This window comes from Panthera uncia, chromosome B4 (genome assembly GCF_023721935.1).
Source record: "Panthera uncia isolate 11264 chromosome B4, Puncia_PCG_1.0, whole genome shotgun sequence".
NCBI classification, from domain to species: Eukaryota; Metazoa; Chordata; class Mammalia; order Carnivora; family Felidae; genus Panthera; species Panthera uncia.
Window position 1 is genome coordinate 37,694,057 of NC_064809.1, and position 16,337 is coordinate 37,710,393.

Consider the following 16,337-nt stretch of genomic DNA (forward strand, 5'->3'; position numbering starts at 1 on the left):
CTCCACCCTTTCAAGGGGAATGAAAGGTCTCTGATTACACAGTGGGAAGAAGCCTCCTTCACTCCACTTTCATAATATATTTATGAAGGGCAACATTGACCCAATTGAAGTGTATAAGGATACTGTAACCAACACATCTTTATTGAGCCCCAGCTCTGTGCCAGGTATTAAAGGAGAAACAATAACACATCAGCTATGGTCACTGGCCCGGGGGAATTTACTTCTTGGTTGTAGAAGCAACACCTACAATTATGAGACCATTTGTCAACAAAATAAGACAAAATGTAACCAGTAGCTTCATCAACAGATGCCATATGAGTTCAGAATAGGAGTAGAAGAGACCAGGTGTCAGGGACTGGAAAAAATGACTGATTTTCCACGACGGCCTTGTTCCTAAAGATAGCAATTGCATAATACTCAGAAAGCTCCAAGGAAGGGGGGTAGAACAGAGCCTAGTGAGTGGACAGTATGGAGGGGGAGGACAAGAGTCAGGCAGGCAGAAGAACAGAATGCTAAGGGTAGCCAAAGCCACTGTGTCTAGTGCCAGAGCAGAGCCCAGAGAACATCCAAAAATAGCACAAGGGCATAGATTCAGATTGCCACAGATGGAAGTGTCACATACTCTTTCACTGCACATTAGAATTTCCTCCGGATATTTATACACTCAGCATCTTTCAATCATTATAGTAGGTTTGTGAAGGAAGCAGGACACATAACTATTGTCATTTGACAGAAAAGGAAACTGAGAGTAGGAAAGATTAAATTGTTTTTGCATAGTGACCCAAATAGGGCAAGAAAGAACCAAGACCAGAATCCACAGATGCACTATCTGTACAACTTCTGCCTGATACTCTTTGCCTCTATAGATGACTCAGCCTAGAGTGCGGACCCACAAACCATCTCATGTCCAACAGGGACAATTTGACCCAAATATGAGACTAAAGCTTAGTCCAACTCTGGGAGAGGTTAGGGTGTGAGGACATTGGCTATGTCTTTCTGCACATTTGCCTGTACAGGAAAGTGGAGAGAGAAGCCAAGTGCTTGGCGATCTCTTTCAAGTCAAAGGAGAGAAAAAGGCTCCTGTTGCCTTGGGGAGGGAAAAGGGAGGAAGTGGAGGGGAAGTCTGCTTTTTAAGCCCATTAAGGAGGAAGAGCCAGGAGCCAAGCATCCAATTAACCTGACATCTCTTGCAGCCAAAATATCTGAGGATATAAGAAGAGAATTTAATATGTGGAGGCTTGGGAGAAAAGTGACTAATAGCTGGAAAACAGCCCCAGTTTATTTAAAAAATAGGTCAGGCCCAACAAATCCAATAGATTCCTTCCCAGCAGTTACTGATCCAGGCGACAGAGGGAGTGCCGTGTGGGTGCAATGCCATTTTGATTTGAAGCAAGCACTGCTATTGTACCACAGACAGCCAGGGGCTGATGGGAAGCATGCAGACAGTGTGCACAGCTGCCGAGGACTGCCCTTTGAGTTGAGCCACATCATGACCCTGGCAATGCCAGCAAGGTAGGGACTGGTCCAAGGTCACCTAGACTGAAGGTGAGAGAGCTCACACCCAATTCCAGCCCTTTTGCTGTGGGAGCTAAGGCAGCCTTTCTTTCAGGTGTCCTTGGCCTGGCTCTGACATTGGGGATCACAGTGGCACAAAGAGTATGCCAGGCTGGCCTCTGGGGGCTGCATTAGGGGTCAGAGAGTAATGGAGAAGGCAAGTAACTGTCCTCAGCTCTGTCTGGACCAGGATTTCATAGGCATCACCGGGGGAACTTGTTAAATGTGCAGCTTGTTGTGTTTTATCCCCACAGGCTCTGAGGTCAGACCCAACAAATCCAATAGATTCCTTCCCAGCAGTTACTGATCCAGGAGACGGAGCAAAGCCATTTTGATGGCATGGGTCTGGGGTCGGGCCTGAGACCCATCCCAAGGTGGTTGATACATATTTTAACAGAGAAACACTGTCCTAAATCAGAGCCACCCAGATGGTTTCCTCAGAACATTAATTTCCAGAGATGTTTATAGATGTCTCAGAAAAAAAAAGATGTCACAAATAAATTTAGGAGCAAAAGACACCCTAACTCCCTCTTGGAGATTCACAATTCATTTTAGCAAATTAATGATTTAAAAGTACTGCAATTAAGAAATCTCTTTCAATTTTTCATATATACATATATTGAATCATTATGGTGTACCTTAAACTTACACATTATATGTCAATTATATCTCAGTAAAGCTGGAGAACAAAAAGAAAAAAAAATCTCTTTAGCTTGTTTGTCCAAACTTATTTGACCATGGAATCCCTTTTCTAGGAGTATCTATTCTGTGGAATACAATGTGGGAAAATGCAACTCTAGACCAGTGGAGCTCAAACTCTGTGATACATCAGAATCACATGGAGGCTTGTTGGAACAGATTGCTAAACCCTACCACAGAGATTATGATTCAGTGGTTTCTGGTAAGGGCTGAGAATTTGCATTTCTTACAAGTTCCCAGGAGATGCTGTTGCTAGTGGTCTGGGGACTAGACATTGAGAACCACTGCCCTAGACCCCTCTGTAAGTCCTGGCTCATTCAAGCGTCCTGCCAGGCCTCCTGGCAACGTTCCTCAGTACAAGGCATCCCCCCAGTGAGAGAATGGGGACTGAGAATAGTGGGTGACAGGACCCGAGGGAAGGCGAATCCAGAGAGAACAGTCTCAGAGGGAACTTGAATCTAAAGGAATAAAGCATGTGAAGATGGGCTCTACCAAGTTATAGTCAGGGACACTTTAAAACAGGAAGGTCCCAGTGGGTGACAGCAGCTGATACTCTGTGACGTGCATCAGTGCCTGACCTTGCCCCAGGGGGGTCTAGAGAAAGTATATGCCTTTAAAGAGAAAACTCTAGTGAGGGACATGAAGGTGACTGTTGACAAATATACAGACCAAGGCACCCTGGAGGGCCAGGAACAAGAAGACAACACTGTCTTGTAGGACCAGCAGCATCTAGATGTTTCTTCCCATCTCCCAGACTCACAAGTTTATGATTCCTAGGATGAGAAACCATGATCTGGGGCTATGTACTCTAGCATAGCACTTCCTTCTGGGGAGGCTCACTTTGACATTGCTTCGCTTCAGCCCAGATGATAGGGAACATGGGTAGATATGAGGGTGGAACCAGGATTGTTTTTGGCCAAAGGCAGACACGAGAGCTATACATTTTTGGTGTGATCTTTGGTATGAATAGGAGAGGTCCACATGCCCACCAGAGCCCTTTCTGGCCTTGCTGCTGCCGGACTTTCTACCATTAGAATGTTCTCCTTTCAGTTAAATCTCTGGTCCCTATCTAAAGGCAGACACAGTGCTAGAAGAGCTCACTCTAGGCGATTACCTCATAGTCTTGTGAGTAAACATCGGGATGGAGAAAGAGTGTGAGGGTCTGAGGGTGACCCTGGGATAGCAGCCAGATGTGAGCATGGGCTAAAAGAAGCTGGGAGGGAGACAAAGGCATCTGGGAAGAAGGATGTAGTGTGACCTGGCCAGGGAGTCACCCCACCTCCCACACCATCTTCTACCTACCCTGCAGTGACCCACCCTTTGCAGTCTGTCCACCACTCCCCCCCCCATCCCGCCCCCATGGGACTTCAGGCCAGGCAGGCTGCTGCTAAGGACAGACGACTCAGGTTAGAAAAAGCTCTCTTGACATTTGGAAACAGAGCAGGATTTGGCTCCTCCAGTGGAGCCTCTTGTTCTCAGGAAAATCGTTTTTACAGCTTGGGCTGGTGCCAGTAAGAGCCATTTATAGCCCAATGGGCTTGGGTTAGCTTCAGCTGCCTGGTGCAGAAAGTGCTGGTTTCTCTCTGCCCCCTGCTGTCTAGCTTCCCCCTCCATATTCCTTCACCTCCATTCTCCTTCCTTAAGACCTCTTTCTCTTACCCCCTCTTTACCCTTTTTCTATTTTCTTGGAGATTCCAGTTCTGGGTTTACCTGTGTGACCCTAGACATATTCCTTTGCTTATGTGGACTTCAGCTTCTCCTTCTCTAAAATAGAACTTACTATTGGCTGCCTTTTGAATTCAGTTACCTTGGAGAGGTACCTACCTATGCCTACCTTCACGGAACATTTTCTTCTTTTTAGTCATTGCCTTGTTGACCTTCTTTCTCTCCCCAGAACTGGGCGTGCTGTTTGGGCCAGCTTTGCCACCCATTTCTGAGGACAGAGCTCCTAGCAGTAGCTCAGTTAAGCTTGGTGTGACTGAACTGAGCTAACCACAGCATCGGTGTCAAAAGCATCAACTCTGGTGTCCAACAGATAATGGTTCATATCTTGGCTCTGTTACACCCCAGCCCTGGGCTCAGGCAATTGACTGAATTTTTTGAGTATCAGTTTCTTTGTAAATTTCAGTTATTCATTCAGTTATTATGAGGATTTTAAGATGTGGTATTTGTAAAGTGCTTAGCACACTGCCTGGTTCACACTGAGCCCTCAATCTATGTTAAGGATCATCATCATTATCATCACCTATCACTCACCCTTACTTTCAGATGGAAGTCGAGTTAGGTTAAGAAAAATAAAGGAAAAATAAAATCTCTCACTGAATCCCTACCCCTGCCTGTGGAAATCTTAGCCACCCTTTGAGGACCAGTTCAAATGCCACTTCTTCAGGAAACTATCCTTCTTTTAAAAAAAATTTTTTTTTAAATGTTTATTTTTGAGAGAGAGAGAGAGAGAGAGAGAGAGCACAAACGGGGCAGGGACAGAGCAAGAGGGGTACAGAAGTTCCAATGCAGGCTCCGCGTGCTGACAGCAGACAGCCTGATGCGGGGCTTGAACCCACAAACAGGGATATCATGACCTGAGCTGAAGTCAGACGCTTAAGTGACTGAGCCACCCAGGTGCACCAACTATCCTCCTTTTGATATACAGCTTTGGTGTTTCCTCCAGCTTTGGTGCTTCCACAACACTTTATCTTTTTTTTTTAAAGTTTATTTATTTTTTTTTGAGAGAGAGAGAGAGAGAGAGAGAAAGCACAAGTCAGGGAGGGGCAGAGAGAGAGGGAGAGAGAGAATCCCAAGCAGGTTCTGCACTGTCAGCACAGAGCCTGATGTGGGGCTCAAACTCATGAACCATGAGATCATGACAGGAGCCAAAGTGGGACATTTATCTGAGCCACCCAGGCACCCCAACCCTACATCTTATCTCAGCATTTAGTGGGGCCTGGACCCATTCATCCCAGTGGAATGGGGTGGACTAGGAAGATCATACTGGGGAGAAAAACTGCTGAAAACGCCCTAGGAAAGACCAGGCCTGGAGGCAGATCACAGTGTCTGAAGAGTCCCAATCAGCAGTTAGCACTAAGAGTACAAGGCAAAGTCACAAATCCTGATGGTGACAGGTGACTCTCAGCAGATTGGGAGAGCAGTTGGCATTAGGAAGCCTTCTGCAAAAGCAGTGCCCTGAGCCTAAGGCCCTTGGGAGGAGGTGGGAGAGCAAGGCAGGGCTTGCTGTATGCATTGCAGCACCAAACATCCCACTGCATCAAGGATAGAGACAGTGGTGCAGGAATGGTTACCAGCACCAGACATCAGGTCGGAGAAGGCAGGGCTGAAGCATAAGCCTCACACTGCAGGGCTAGAGGGGTTAAGATGTCTAGTGGGAAGGAACTTGGGCACAGGGAGAAAAATGGAGCTGTGACAGTCACAGCTGCAGAGAGACTGATATGCTGAGGCTGGGAGTCAGTCTGGCCACTGTCTCCTACTGTGATTCCCAACCCTAGTTTGCCCTCTCAGCCAGTATATACAAGATGATTTGAAGTTTGAAGGCTGCCTTCACCCAGAGCCTCTGGTTGGCCTATGGAGGAGTCAGGGCTTCTGACTTCCCAAATGAGCTCACCATGGTCCCCCAAGGCCCACCCCCTACATTACTCAATTCTTTCCAGGACACTGGAAGGTAGGCAGATGTGCCAAAGGCTGGGTTTTCTGAGCCCTTCCAAAGGACCTTTCTTTGTGGTGTAACCAACTTTAATAGCTTCCACAGACACACCTGGCTTCCTATGCTGGCTCCTATATGCCCATATGGGGACCTAGAGGGTTTGTATGCATCTCTGTTCTTTCACAAGACCTGCACAGTGCCTTGTTACAGCAGATGTTTGGTCAGTATTTATGGGATGTAAAACAACACCCCCATGTAGCTGAATGCCTAGAGATCATGGGCCACTGCTGTTTCCCACTCTTGGGACAGGGCACACCTATCAGATAATGGGATAGTGCAAGTCCCATATGCGAGGGGCTGAGCTAGGCTGACAGCCTTTGGGACTAGGGACTGGTCCGTGGTGACCTCTTTGTCTTCATTGTTTGACCTGTGGTTATCGAGGTAAATGGCCCCCCAAATCCATTCACCACCTTGCTTCATGAATGCAATGCATGGTGCATGGTAGACACTTTTTGTAGGTTGGCAGATGAGAAAAAGGTTTTAGGAATCTTGTAGAAAAGGAAACCTTGGAGTCAGAGCTAGGAGTGCAGAAGGATCTTATCCTGATCATGTATGATGCCTGTACCAGCTAGGATTTTTTCTCTTCTTAATACCTTTACATAAAGATTGGGGTCAGCTTCATGCATGGAGCTTTCTTCAGCTTTAGAAGTGACTGCACAGCTTCCTAGGCATGGTGTCCTTCTGGGTAAGTGAGGCTAGATAGAGGTCATCTTTGCTTTGGTACCATTGACTGGTCACTGGAGTGTAATACTTGGATCGCACATCCTCAGATGAGGGCCAGTCACAGAAGTAACTCCTCCCTAAGCCTCTCTCCCCAGGTCCCCTGGTGCCTCCAAGGTCCTCAGAGAAGGAGGCTTCCAGCTTCTCTCCCCGAACTAACCTCATTCCCCTCTACCACCTTCCCTGGGGGCTTTCTCAAGTGAACCCTTTAGCCTTTCTCTGAGCAGATGGTTTCCACCCAGAGTGTCAGCCTCAGCTTCTTTCCAGAGGTCTGGGATATTTTTTTTTTTTACCAATATTATTACATTTTGCTGTTTTCAAAATAGTACATGTCAATGGCATACATTTTTGAAAGTATAAACAAGTACAAGAAAGGAAAGAATTAACTGTTTGTAATCCAGCGCCCTGTCATAATTGCCGCCAATTCTGGTGCCTTCCTTGAATCTCCCCTCTTAACACACAGGCATGAATAAGTTTTAATTTTAAAAATGTGATCACACTATTCTTCTCCCACTTGTTCTTCTCAGCCCACGGTTTATCGTGATCACATTTCTCTTATTAACCACTCTTCCACAATATTATAAGCAGCTGTATAGCATTCTGTTGTGTGGATGTACCACAGTTTATGTAAGCAGTTTTGTTTTGTGGAACCTCTAGATTGACTCCTATTTTTGTGTTGTCTGCCATGATTCTTTCCTTAGGATGAATTCCAAAAAAAGTAATTACTGGGTTTAAGGATTTGTGGCTTTTAAAGACTTTTAATGCATTTTTATCAAACTGCCTTCCAAAAAAAAATCCTCTCTAGAACTGTATGAAAGTACCTATTTTTCTGCAGCCCTTAAAAATGCAGTGTTTTAATAGTTTCTGGAGGAGTCAAGCTTATTTGGTAATTAAAAGTTTTAACTTTTTGTTTTAATTTGAAGCTGCCTGATTTCTAGAGAGATTGAGGCAGAGAGAGGGAGACAGAATCCCAAGCAGGCTCTGTGCCATCAGCACAGAGTCCGATGCAGGGCTTGAACTCACGAATGTGGGATCATGACCTGAGCTGAAGTCAAAAGTTAGATGCTTAGCCGACGGATACACCCAGGTGCCCCTTCTTTTCTTTTTAAAAATTTTATTTGAGAGAGAGAGAGAGAGAGAGAGAGAATCCCAAGCAGACTTCAAACTCAGTGAAGAGTCTGATGTGGGGCTCGATTCCACAACCCTGGGATCATGACCTGAGCTGAAATCAGCCATTGGACACCCAACTGACTGAGCCACCCACGCACCCCTTGTGTTTATTTTCATTTGAATTGACTGGAAGATCCTTTGTCCAATGCTAAATGGAAGATGTTTGCCTTTCTCTTATAGGTTTATAAGAGCTCTCTGCATATTAAGGATATTCACTTTTGTCCATATATGTTAGACATGTACTTCTCAGCTTATCATTTGCCTTTCTATTTTACTTATATTTATTAACTGGAACTGCACTACTCTCTGCTTGCCTGACATCTTTTCTTAGATGACTCAATGATATTTCAAATTTCACAAATCCAAATGGAAACTCATTATCCCCCCCCATCCCACCTGCTCTTCCTGCTGACTTGCTTATTCCTGTTAATGTCGCCACCATTTTGCTAGTCACCCAGGCTTGAAATGTTGAAGCCATCTTGGGTTCCAACGTTTCTCTTTCCCCCATATCTCATCAGCTACCAACTCCTGTGGATTCTATTTCTGCAATTTCTCTGGCAGGCAGGCCCTCTAATACAACAGTGTTCAGGTTATCATTATTTCTTGACTGGACTTTGAAAATGGCCTCATAATATCATATGCCTCCCCAATCCCCAGATCCTTGATGTGACATTTCTCCTCCTTGCCCCGCCTGTACACTGCCACCACATTAATCTTCCTAAAGTAGAGCTCAAACATAGAACTCTCTGGTTACACACCACCAACAGCTCCCCATTGTCTTGTATTTAATTACAACCTCTTAGTCTGGCCTTAATTTCCTTTCAATGGAATCTCCCACTATTTTGGCCAAGTTGCTCCTCAAACAAGCATGCTGCTTTCCCACCCCTTTACATTTTTTTCAAGCTATCCCCTTCTCTCAGAATTCCCTCCCACCAGCTCCACCTACCAAAATCCATTCAGAAAGCACTCCACCTACCCCACTGCCTATCCCAAGCGCTTCTGATTTTTAAAATGGAAGTGAATTCTCTCTCTTTGAAACCCCTACGACAATTTGCTCAAGCTTCCCTTATAAAGCAAATCCTATTCTATCATCTAGTGGAGCCCTCAAAGGTCTTATATTCCTACCAGAAATCAGAGACCTTTGAGGGCACTCTTCTTATATGTCTGTTCTTCCACAGGACCTGCACAGTGCCTTGCTGCAGTCAATGCTCAGTAGGTATTTATGGAATGAAAAGCAACATCCCCAGGTAGCTGAATGCCTAGGGATTATGGGCCACTGCTGTTTCCCACCCCACTCCCAGCCTCCTGGGACAGGGTACACCTATCAGCTATGGGCAGAGTGCCAAGTCCCCTCTGCCAGAGGCTGAGCTACGCTGACAGTCTTTGGGACCAAGGACTGGGCCACAGTCACCTCTTTGTCCTCATGATCTGTAGTCATTGAGGTGAAAGGCCATCAGATCCACTCATTCCTTTGCTTCATGAATGCAACGCATGGTGCGTGGTAGACTGTAAATTGGCAGCTGGGAAAAGAAATCTCACAGACCTCATGGAAAAGGGAAACTTCAAATCAGAGTTGAATGGCAGCTAAGGGGTGCCGGAGGCTCCTGGGACCCTGACCATGCATGCTGCCTGGACCAGCTAGGACTTTTTCTCTCTTTAATATATTTAAATAGAGTCAAGATTGGGGTCAGCTTCATGCACAGAGCCTTCTTTAGCTTTAGAGGTGACTCTGCAGCCAGCACGGGAGTATGCAATTGACACAGTCTATTTTTAGCCTCCCAGAGACCGTGACCAACATCCCAAGCTGAGGGTGGGCACACCTGCTGCATTCTAATGAAGCAGCCCCGATTGCCTCTGCCAGCCAGCCGGGATCTCGGCGACCTCAAATCTGATGTTGCTAAACTGGGAAGTCTGCTTATTTCCCAGAGGCTGTAGCCTAGATACACCAGGAAAATGGGACCATTACACTCCCCTGAGCTCACTGCCTTCCAGCCCAGGGCACAGGGAAGTCTTGGGGCTGTATGAACAGCATAATGAAGAGATGGAATCCCTTGGGTTTCTTGATCTTGCTCTGTCCTAGGGTCTCCCTATTTCCCTTGATGGGAAGAAGATTAGTAAGTCTGAGCTGATTCAGCTCACAAATGAGAAAATTGAGGCACAAAGCAGGGAAGTGTTTATGTAATCTGAATAATAATTATAATGGTAACAATAATAATAATAACAACAACAATAGAGCTTACTATTGCAAGGCAGTGTTCTAATGCTTCATGTACATGAACTCACTCAAACTTCTTGACCACTCTCTCAGATGGGTTTTGTCATGATCTCTATTTTATGGAGGAGGAGACTGAGGCCCAGTGATGACAAATGACTTCTAAAGGTCATTTGTCACCCACCAAACAGCAGGGCTGTGTTTCAAAGCCAGGCAGTGAGGCCCCAGGATTTACCGTGACACCTGCCTCTCAAAATCTATTTTTAATTTTACTAGAGGCAGGATTGGGATCCAGGAGTCCCAGAAGACCAACTACTGGATAGTACTCCTTCTCTATTTTTAATTTTTATTTATTTTTAAATTAAATAAAGTTATTTTATTTTTGAGAGAGACGGCAGCGGGGGGGAGGGGCAGAGAGAGGGAGACACAGAATCCCAAGAAGCTAACAGCTGCTAACAGCATGGAGCCTGATATGGGGCTCGAACCCAAGACACTGTGAGATCATGACCTGAGCCGAAATCAAGAGTCGGACGTTCAACCGACTGAGCCACCCAGGTACCCCACTATTTTTTAAACTTCTGTCCTGCTTTGAAACCTTTGCTGTGCTGCTCACACACCTGGATTCCTACACTCCAGGGAGAGAAGGTTCTTCTCCTGGGATGACTACCCATCTGCAGTCAAGCTGAAATTTTGGGCCCCAAAGCTCCCTGAACTTCTTCTCTTTCTCCCCTTAGCCTATAGAGGAAGAGGGCCTGGCTGGTGATTGGCAGCTGCAATGGGGTATAGAGCCAGGCTGCATGGTGGGGCTGGGAACCCAGAAAGAACAGTGATTGGTTGTGTGCAGGCAAGAGGCCACCATCAGTGTGGGTATTCAAGCTCAGAGTAAACTTCTGCCAAAGTTCAGAATAAAGTTTACAGAAGCCAGGAGGGAAGACAAGAGGTGTGAGACCCCAGAACCTAAGATACCTGCCTCTGTTGGTGGGGAGGGAGGGCAAGTGCTGCCTGCTGGGGGAGAAGCCCAGAGACTCATCTAAGCATGCAGGTGGGACTCAGTTTAACAAACACCTATTATGTGCTAAGCCTTTTTATAAGCCCTTCACAAATACAACTATTTAATCCTCAGGATGATTCTAGGAGATGGGGATCATTTTATTTCTCTTTGAGAGATGGGGAAACCAAGCCACTGAGAGGTTAATAATTTTGCCTAAGATTGCATAGCTCAGAAGTGGCAGAGCTGGATTCAAGTTTCAGCAGACTGGCTCTGGAATCTACACTGCAGCCACCATGCTATGTGACGCTATACATCTTGCCCTTTAGTGAGTGTTCGCTATTCGCCTATTGTTGTCCTCATTTAGCAGATATGAAAACTAAGATCTGGGTCGGCTCAGGTCGCCTATTAAGAGATGGAATTAGGTTAAATGGACGTCTTTTTTTGGCTCCTCAGTAGCATGGCACCTCTCCATAAATCATGGCCCTCAGTGGGCCTTCCAGAAGGGTCCATTCGTCCCTTAGGAGTGGCTGCTGTGGCAGACTGGAACCCCTGGGCTCAGAGAGGGGAGGGAAGCAGGGGTGACATCTCAGAGGGCAAGAGCTGGTCTCCACTGCTGATGCCAGACCCTTTATTTTCCCCCTCAGGTGAGCAGTGCCCCCCCGCAGCCCCCTCAGCCCGTCGCCCCACCCAAGCCTGTGCAATGCGTCCATCATGTCTCCACGCAACCCAGCTGCCCAGGACGGGGCAAGATGTCCAAGCTGCTGAACCCAGAGGAGATGACCTCGAGAGATTATTACTTCGACTCCTACGCTCACTTTGGGATCCACGAGGTAAACCGTGAGGAGCTGGTGGCAGAACAGGGCAGCTCAGCCCTGCTGTTTCTTCATTGTCCTCTGAGGCAGCCTAATGTGTTCATCTGTCTACTGTCTTAAAGTGGGTTTTCCTAGTGGCTCAAGGCCCCTGGCCCTCCTTCCCTCCTGTGAGCCTCTCTGGGAGAGGGTCAGGGCCAGGCCCAGAGCAGGTGAGTAGCTGAAAGCATGTGTCTGTGTGTTTCTCAGCCAGAGAGCAAGGGGTGCTTAGGGTTTCTTTGTTTTATGGTCCAGCGCCTGTGTCTCTTCTTGACCCTAAGCTCAGGTGATCCAGGCGGACCGATGTCCTTGTTGTAAGTCCTGGCTCTGCAGGAGATGCTCTGCAGCTCGAGTCCTAGAGGCTGAGAGGACCTCCTGGAGACCATGACATCAGTCTTTAGGCAGGCCTGAACATGAACCCTTAGGCCCTAGACCAATGAGCACCCCCAGGGGAAGAAATGCAGGAAGCTTCCTTGAAGACCTGGCCCAGGTCTGTTACCCTGATTGATTCTCAGGAAATTCTTGTGTCTAAATGCTTGCTTATACCACAACAGGGAAGATTTATGTTAGCTGTAGAACAGAGCAGAGCTTCCTAACCAGAAACTTCCTGGCTGGGGTTGGGCCCCTGCCCCCATCACCTCCAGCATTTTCCTAAGCCAGTCAGGTTGCAGAGTGCTTACTCATTAACTGGGTGTTTATTCAGTGCCAGGCATTGTTCTAAGCACATTATACGTATCATTTCATTTAGTCCTCCTAAGAACCCTATGAAGAAAATATTTCTATTATCCCCTTACAGTATGAAGAAATAGTGAAAAAGGAATGAAGCCTTGCTTCCTTTGTAAATGCATTTTCAAATAAGTCTCAAAGTTTCTGTTTCAATCAGATGCTTCTGTAAGCCCTCCCTATATCAAAATGTCATTGCGAGACGAGTGTTTAAAAATAATAGCCAGCACTTTTTTCTTTTTTTTTTTTTTTGAGTGCTTACAACATGCTGGGTGTTGTTCTGAGATTTTACATTATTGGCTCATTTATTCCTCAGGTCAGCCCTATGAAGTTGGTATTATTATTTGCCCCCAAATTATTTGTAATTATTTGTTTTTTAATAAGCAAAATCTTTATTATTTAGTATTTACCCCTTTTGTTTATGTTTTAACATCATATATTCCTTTAAAAAAAAAGCACATTGTTCTATATGCCACCCAGCCATCTACTTATAGAAGTAATACAAGTTCATTATAATGAACTTGAGGAATACAAGAAGATTATTAGTCCCCAGTTTATACATGAGGATGTGAGACCTTAAGAATCCAGATCAACTTACATTCCTGACTTCATTTGCTTACAAGGTCACAAGCTAATAAATGGGAGAGCTAGAAATGAAACCTTCACATTTGGGGCCCAGGGCCTTCATTCAGAACTTCCATGCCATACAGACTTTAAAACAGGTCTTTCGTTCTTCCTGGAAATTTTGATTTTTTTCCTGCTGGTTCCTTTGCAATTCCATGTGGAGATAGAGAGTGAAGGAAGTGTTCCTCAGTGAAACCTAGACTCAGGGACCTGGCCCATTCACCCGAGAGAGACTCAGGGTTTGGTCTCCCAGGAACTGCTGTCCACATAAAAGTGTTAGGCCTGGGGCCTGCAGGGGAGGAAGACTGGGTCCTGTGTGTGTTCTGGGAGTCCTGGCCCAGAAAGGCCTGGGCCAGCTGAGCCTGCCATTCTTGGTGGCTAAGATGTCATCTTTGGGCAGATAAGTGAGCTGCTGTACATTCCCTGATCCTGTTCTCCATGCTGGTGGGGGTTGGGGTGAGGTGGTGCACTGAGCCCTGTCCTAGGCCTGTGAGAAGTTTTGGGAGGCAGAAAGGGGGCATCTTCAAGAGTTCATCCTGTCCCTAATTCATGTGACAAATTCTAACAGGCGTGTGGCTCTGGATACCTATTTCAAGGCAGATTCCTAGGAAGAGATGCTAGTTCCCCAAAATGCCTCCCCTTGGGCTTGCCTGGAACTCCCCCCCACCCCATGAGAAACCAGCTAATTATGACATGTACCTGGTGCCTGTCCTTCCCCATCTTCAGGAGCCATTCCTCCAATGGAGCCTCCTGTGACTGACTTCTGGGACACCTCCATCTGAATGGCTGCATTCTTGCTGGGCCACAACTTTGGCTCCTAGGATGTGCTCTCCTGTGCTATGATTAATCTCTGTAATTCCTTCAGGAATTGCTTCCCCTGCCTCTAACCCAGGGCTTGATGCACTGTCTGATTTTGCTAATCTGATCACTCAGGTGATGTCTGGTTAGCACATCAATGGGCATACCAGAAAGTATGATATCCAGCAGGAGAAGACACCAAGGGTCATCGAATAAATACTATACCAGCTTTCCTTAATTTCATGTATTGATAGAAAAACCTAGTACATGAAACATTGGTAGAAAATTAGTACATGAACATATATAAGCATTGTCCAGATTGAGTTAATAAACATGGAGTAAATGACCTTCAGGTCATATATAACATTTCTTTCCTTAGTAACCTGACCTGGAATAGTTTTAGCAACACTTTGCATCTGGAAGTACTTCTGATGCTTAGCTCAACTGACACTACTAGATTAAATCCCTCCTACTGCTGCCATAGGCCATCTCTAGATCTGGCTTCTGGGGAAATGCAGAGGTCTTCAGTGTCAGGGTGGCTACCTAGGCTTCCTTCAACCTTGAGGCTTCCCTCCACCCTATTTGGTCTCCAAGATCATCTGGTATAAAAAAAAAAGTAGGGGGGGCATGTGGACGGACTCTTAACATTGTTCTTTGCAGAGACAGGGCCTGCTTGTTTCTCATTATCAAGCACCAGGGATCTCCGTTCTGTGCCAGACAGCTCGCGGTGATGCCTTTGCCTCCTCAGTCTGGACAAGACCCATACCTCACCATCCGGAGCCGAGCTGGCCGTTTGGCAGTCTTCTCCCATCATTAACAAGATGCTCACAGGGGCGGGCAGCAGCACCGCCAGCTTGCTGATTAATAGTGATCAGTGAGTGTTCAGGAAACATGGTGTGGGATGGATTGGGTTTGATTAGTCTGTGAATATGAACAAGAGGTGTCAAGTTTGGGAGAGGGCACTGCTTGGGGCTGGAGAGCACAGCAAGAGGTGATTCTGGATATTTCTATACTTCCATTCCATGGCCCCATCCAGCGATGACTCTGTACTCAGCCTCCAGAAGGAAGACTGTGGCATTCTGTCACAGGGTGTCTCTGAGAGGAATGGAATCTTGAACAGGAGAGGAAGTGACAAATGTGTGCCTACTGAGGCTTCTGTTCAGACGGGAGGAGGCCAGGACCATGACCTCCCAAATCTCAGCTCTGAATTCCCAGCATCTTTGGCAGTTGGTCCTGGGCTTGGTTTCTCAGCAGCCAGAAGACTCCCTGCCAGTGGGGCTGTGTTCCCAACCCCCAGCTCTGGATGCCCATCCCACTCCTGGCCAGCTCTCTTCTTTTGACAATCTTGCTGCAGGTTCTTTTGAAATAGATTCTTCAGGGCCTCATTTCCCAGCAATTAGTCAATGTGCTGTCATGTGTTTAATAGGCAGGAAACTGGGAGACAAAGGCATCCACAGCTGGGGGCTGGGAATTGTTTTCAACAAAGAGTGACATGCTCTTGTCTGAAATGTCTGGAGACTTCTTTGGGCTATTCTCTCCTAGGGATGATTAAAGCAGGGGTGGAGAAAAGGGAGAGAGTTTCCCTTTTGATGGGTCAATCAGGGGAAGCCTTGCTAAGTCACAACTCGTCTCCCAGGACTTGTACCTTTGGACCTAACTCCTGTGGTCTGGAGCCTTAGAGGGAAGAAGGGGTCAAAGAAGTGATGGAAGGCATTGAATCAAAGGTGGGATGCTGGGAACCTCTTCTTTAGCAACAACAGAATCTGCCGAAGTACTGGACCAATCTAATTCCAGCAGGGCAAGCACTAAGGACTTCCAGCTATGGCCATGATGACAAACCTCCAAAAACTTTGCCATTATTTTGCTTCCAATCCTCAACTACTGCTCACCCTCAACTGTTTCCTTGCATGGATAAAAATGGTGACAGCTGTCACAAACAGCCAGAACTAACACTTTTGTAACACTTACTACATTTATTTAATCATCACAACAACCCAATGAAGTAGGTACTGTTATCATTCCACCTTCAGCAGGGGAAATTGAGACAGGCTAAATGATGTTCTGGGTTAGGGAGCTCAAAAGCATGGGAGCTATGAGTTGAAGAAATAGATGTGAATCAATTTCTAAGACTGATGAAAACAACAACGAACCAGCAACCCTCGGTATTGATTTTCCCAAGCAATAAAACCACATCTGGAACAGCTACTGCAATTGGAATCTCCAGCTGATGATGTTTATGATAATCTACAGTCACTCTCCAAGATCTGCCTCTGTCTTCTGCAC

The 16,337-nt window shown here is 46.3% G+C and overlaps 1 protein-coding gene across 1 annotated transcript in view; it reads left to right on the plus strand.

Moving 5' to 3' along the window:
• The first annotated feature begins 2,323 nt into the window (after positions 1 to 2,323).
• Positions 2,324 to 16,337, plus strand: part of PRMT8 (protein arginine methyltransferase 8) — a 65,474-nt gene continuing 51,460 nt past the window's right edge. The window contains exons 1-2 of the mRNA XM_049624912.1: positions 2,324 to 2,455; positions 11,706 to 11,891. Coding sequence (XP_049480869.1) covers positions 2,333 to 2,455; positions 11,706 to 11,891 — 309 coding nt within the window. The 5' untranslated portion in view covers positions 2,324 to 2,332. The remainder of the gene's footprint in view (positions 2,456 to 11,705; positions 11,892 to 16,337) is intronic.